This window comes from Dendrobates tinctorius, unplaced genomic scaffold (assembly GCF_039654945.1).
Source record: "Dendrobates tinctorius isolate UK_male_01 unplaced genomic scaffold, ASM3965494v1 ptg000032l, whole genome shotgun sequence".
Classification (NCBI taxonomy): Eukaryota; Metazoa; Chordata; class Amphibia; order Anura; family Dendrobatidae; genus Dendrobates; species Dendrobates tinctorius.
Window position 1 is genome coordinate 25,529,729 of NW_027361700.1, and position 5,851 is coordinate 25,535,579.

At 44.4% G+C, this 5,851-nt stretch overlaps 1 protein-coding gene across 1 annotated transcript; it reads right to left on the reverse strand.

The window, feature by feature from the left end:
- Positions 1-4,330: 4,330 nt before the first annotated feature.
- On the reverse strand, positions 4,331-5,548 carry LOC141086507 (uncharacterized). The gene has a single exon (XM_073572626.1). It carries the CDS (start codon positions 5,352-5,354, stop codon positions 4,785-4,787), a length of 570 nt encoding a protein of 189 aa, XP_073428727.1. The 5' UTR covers positions 5,355-5,548; the 3' UTR covers positions 4,331-4,784.
- Between the last annotated feature and the right edge of the window lie 303 nt (positions 5,549-5,851).

The window sequence follows — 5,851 nt, forward strand, 5'->3', positions numbered from 1 at the left end:
CTTAGTATATAGCCCTCATTCTGGTATATGGCTCCCATACAGGTATGATTCCTATCCTGGTATATGGCTGCCATCCCGGTATATGGCCCCAAACCCGGTATATGGCTACCGTCCTGGCAGATGTCCTCATCCTAGTATATTGCACTCTCCTGGTATATGCCCCCATCATGATATATGCCTCCATCCTGGTATATGGCCCTTGATCCTAGTTTATGTCCCTTTATGCTGATATATGACCTCCATGCTGGTATATGGCACCATCCTGGTATATGGTCCTCATCTTGGAATATGGCCCTCATCCTGCTATATGCCCCCATCCTGGTATATGGCCCACATCCTGATATATGGCCCCCAATCTATCTACACATATTTACCCCTTGCTCTCCATAATGCATCTTCACACATCCCAAGACTCCCCATAATGTGTCCGCACCCACATTATCACCCTCGCTCCCCATACTGTGTCTGCATACATTCTTACCCTTGCTCCTCAAACTGTGTCTGCATACATCCCCACCTCGCTATTCATACTTTGACGGCATACATTCTCCCTTGCTCATTATACTGTGTCCGCACCCTTCCCCCACTCACCATACTGTGTCTGCACCAATCTCTCCACTCTGCATACTGTGTCTGGACGCATCCTCTCCCTTGCACTTCATACTGTGTCCTCAGACATTTCCCCCTTTGTTCCTCATACTGTGTCCGCATTCAATCTACCCATTCTGTGCCTAGTCCACATCAATCCCTCCACCACCATAGTGTCTGCACCAATCCCCCTCATACTGTTTCCTCATACAGTCATCCCTTACTCCTCATTCTGTGATAGCACTCATCCTCCACTCACCATACTGAGTATGAACCCATCACCCCCTCATACTGCTTCCTCATACATGCCCCCATCTCCTCCCTTGCTCCTTATACTGTGTTTTAAAGTTTCTTCCACTACCCATATTGTGTCCACACCTATTGCTTTCTTGCTCCCCAAACTGTGTCTTCAAATCTTCCCCATTCCTGTTACACTAAGACTAAGTGCCCACGTTGCAGAAATGCTGCAGAATTGTCCGCAGCATTTCCGCAATTCCCCACCGCGGGTAAAACGCATGCGGAATTTGCATGCATTTTCCCGCAAAACACAAGCATTTTGCAAGCGTTTTTAGCTTGCAGAATGTTAGCGCTTTTCCAAGTGATTTGAAGCATCGCTTGGAAAAGTGATTGACAGGTTTGTCATACTTGCTCCATGATTTTATCTGCCTGCTGTTGGTAACTTGATGCCACAATAAAGGATTATTTTGCACGGGACGGAATGTGCCTATCCACTTTCTTCTCCATGTGACAAAAATGCCTGCCATGTAAACGTCAGCTGCCCGCCTCTGATTGGCCGGCGGCATGTATTGTAGCGCAGGGAGCTGGAGAAGCCTCATGGAGCCAATGGCTTCCTGTTCCATCATTGGATTCACCACTACTTGCATCCTGAAGATGCAGATAATGTTGAAATCACCTGCGTTAGAAGGAAATCTTCACAATGCTCTGCTGCGGATTTGTAAGATTAGTGTAATTATAATTCTAGACTTTTTTAGCCTGGAGAAAGGTTTGTGTATACTGTATGCTTACTGGTGGCCAAATACAGCTTACAGTAGCATCTAAAGTGACTTAAAATGGTTAGGTAATGGCAGGCTAAGTTATTTTAAGCATTTCTTATCTGGCTGCTTCTCTGAATCATCCTGATGTTCCCACAAGTAAGTATAGTGTGAGTGAGTCTATATGAGTGTATATACTGTATTTGTGAGGAAGTGTAACCTTGTTGGTGTCCATGTGAGTGTTAGTGACTGTAATACCTGCTCCTGCCTGTCCATAGGGCAGTATGCCACAGTTGCCAACTCTTCCAGATTTCCAGGTGGACCGAAGGGGCAGGACCATTTTAGGGAAATGTTGGGTTGCCACTTAGGCTAGTTTCACACTTGCTTTTTTTTGCAGCGCGTTTTTCCCGCAAAAAAACGCATTGAAAAAACGCATACATAAGCATACAACTGCTGCGTTTTTTTCAAGCATTTTTATGAGCATGCATGAAAAAAACGCAGCGTTTTTATGCGTTTGTATGCGTTTTTAGCGCGTTTTTACCGCGTTTGCGTTTTTTTCCAACATTTTTAGGTGGCCCCTCACACTACCCAAACCATGACTTTACTAACCCTAACCCTGACCCTAACCCTAACCCTAACCCTGACCCTAACCCTAACCCTAACCCTGACCCTAACCCTAACCCTGACCCTAACCCTTAACAAAACCATACTTAACCCTAACCCTGACCCTAACCCTAACCCTGACCCTAACCCTAACCCTAACCCTAACCCTGACCCTAACCCTTAACAAAACCATACTTAACCCTAATCCTGACCCTAACCCTGACCCTAATCCTTAACAAAACCATACTTAACCCTAACCCTGACCCTAACCCTAACCCTGACCCTAACCCTAACCCTAACCCTAACCCTGACCCTAACCCTAACCCTAACCCTGACCCTAACCCTTAACAAAACCATACTTAACCCTAATCCTGACCCTAACCCTGACCCTAATCCTTAACAAAACCATACTTAACCCTAACCCTGACCCTAACCCTAACCCTGACCCTAACCCTAACCCTAACCCTGACCCTAACCCTAACCCTAACCCTGACCCTAACCCTTAACAAAACCATACTTAACCCTAATCCTGACCCTAACCCTGACCCTAACCCTTAACCAAACCATACTAAACCCTAACCCTGACCCAAAACCCAACCCTAACCCTGACCCTGACCCTAACCCTAACCCTAAACCCCCTTAACTAACCCTAACTCTAACTCAAACCCCTAAATTCCATGGTTAAAAAAAAAAACGCATATGCAAAAAAACGCTTACATGAGCATGCCAGTGCGCACATATGCGCATCCATAGGCTATAATGGCCCTTTTTAGCGCAAAACGTGCGCATATGTGCGCATGCGCTTTTTTGCAGGGCCAAAAAATGCAACATGATGCGTCTGGAAAATCCAATCGCACACCCCAAAAAAACGCAGCGCATGAAAATCGCATACATGCGCTTACAAGCGCGCAAGTATGCGCACCCATGTTAAAGATAGGGGAAAAAACGCATGCGCAGGTTAGCGTTTTTTTCCAGCGCTAAAAAACGCAAATGTGAAACCAGCCTTAAACGGGTTTTCCAATGAAAATAAGTCATCACCTATCATGTGGACAGGTGGTCACTTGTTGATTGGTGAGTGTCTGGCCGCTGGAACTCACAACGATAAGCAGAATGGGGAATTTTTATCCCCAAAGAGAAAAGAAAAAACTGGACTGATAAACTAATTCAATTACTACTATGCTGAAAATGATTTTATGAAGGTAATGGTAAGCAATTACCCTCTCACAATTCTAGTGCTTCCCTGCAGCCACCACTAGGGGGACCTCATTGCACAGAATTTTCAACAGTTCACAATGAGCATACTAGTAGCTATAAAAATCCATAGCAGTGAGTGCCACTAGTGGTGGATACAGGGCAGTAAGGATTATTAACTGTGTGGAGAAAAGACGAAATATTGAACATGCAAAAAGGAAGATATTATTTGCTTGGACATTGTCTACATAAATTGTTGGGAACCTCAGTCCAGCAACAGCCCTCGATTACCTTTTATCTGGCTCCAGGGCAGCTTCCCGGGGGCCGGCAGCTCTGTCTAGACAGCCACCAGCCCTTTAATTTCTTCTTGCTCCGTTAGCACAGCCACACAATGTTCACTACTGATTGCTGAGGCACATGCAATGAAAGATTACATCTTGACACTGGTGAGAGCATCAGGGCACACTTTGAGGGCAGAGTTAACTCGCGATTTGTGCAGCCCTCGAAGGATGGCATAAATATCCAAATGGCCCTTGGCAGAAATAAGGTCTCTCACCTGAGCTATACGTGATATTTATTTCTCGTGATCATTTGAATCCTTTACCACTAGTGATGAGCGAGTATACTGGTTGCTCGGGTGATCTCTGAGTATTTGGATGTGCTCGAAGATTTAGTGTTTGTAGATGTAGCTGCATGATTTACAGCTGATAGACAGCCTGAATACATGTGTGGAATTCATAACAAACAGGCAACCCCCACATGTGTTCAGGCTGGCTAGCAGCTGTAAATCCTGGAGCTGCCTGGAGAAACACTAAATCTCCAAGCACATCCAAATACTCAGAGATCACCCAAGCAATGAATATACTTGCTCATCACTATTTCCCACACCAGGCACAATCATCACATTGAGCCAAATAATCCCACTGTGTGTGCATACGATAAGAATGAAATCTTAGTGCAGCATGAAATTATTTATTTATCTTACAATTAACAGATATTAACATAAATATATTGTATGCATCATAAATACACAATGTCCAAAGCATAAATGTGTACAACATAATGACTTTCTTATACTTAGTATAAACAATATACAGGACTTACTAAGACTTTCTGATAAGGGTGAGGGACTGCAATTAGGAAGTTATTATCTGAAAACACAAAGATATAGGAAACCTTCCCATAATCAGATCTTAATGTCAACTGGAGATTGCAAATCTTGCTTTGTTATGGGGGCACCGAGCTAGGGGCCAGACAGCAGCATGCTTTCATCATGATGTAGTAGACATACAATGCAAGAATTGTTCTTAATACATGGCTTGAAATTGGGAAAATAAACTTGCGTTGCTCACAGAACCTTTTTCCAAATGCACATAGTGCCAGTTCTTGTCATTAGAGAAGGTTTCTTAATCATAACTGTTTGTTCTTTTGAAACTGTTTTACCAAATTGGTGAGGACCTCCAGCCCCTCAACAAGTCCATCCCCATTGGCAGCACAACAGCCTTGGATGTGCCACTGGTGCCCTTTCATCTTCAGCACTCCCAATTTCTCTGCTATCTCCATGGGCTTCTGGGCACCAGGTAGATCTTGCTTATTGGCCATCACCACGAAGGGGACGCCTCTCATTTCATCACTTTCCAGGATGGCGATGAGCTCTTCCCTGGCATCCACAAACCTCTTTGCATCGGCACTGTCCACCACAAAAACCAGACCATCTGTGTTCATAAAGTAATGTTTCCACAGGGCTCTGATCTTGTCCTGACCTCCCACGTCCCAAACAGTGAAGGTGACGTTACGGATGGGTTCCATAGTTTCTACATTGAATCCGATGGTGGGAATTGTAGAGACTGTCTCATTCAACTTCAGTTTATACAGTAGAGTTGTCTTTCCAGCAGCATCAAGACCCAATAGCAGGATCCGGGCTTTGGTTCCAGAGAAGTTCAGAAGAGTTTGGTAGATGCTGCTCAGGAGTCCACCCATATCTGCTGCAAATGTTCCTCTATGTTAAATCTGCAATGTGTGCACACAGCCTAAGGATCTCTTGGGTCTTCAGTAGGTAGCTGTGCATGCTTCCTGAAATATCTCCTGCTGTATATACACTGGTGGCGGAAACCCATGTTACCTAGCAATTATTAACTCTCTTGAGGAATTTCCGGCTTGCTCTGTCACTCTGTGCCGTGTTGGAGCTTTTCAGCACAACCACTAGTTACACTGTCAGCAATGAGAGAAGTCCTGGAAGTGACATCACTGAATGGCTCGTAAGGTCCCAGCAGATAATACTGTACTAATCCAATACTAATACTGCTGCACCTCATATAATACATAACCTTGTGTTCTAATAGAAGTAAAAATCACACGCTATGAATGTTTAGAATACAAATATCTTAACCTCTTGAGGGTATTACCACATGGAAATTTCACTGTGAATTACCGAAGCAGTGTTGTGACATGAAAAAGAGGTTTAAAGGGGTGTTCCA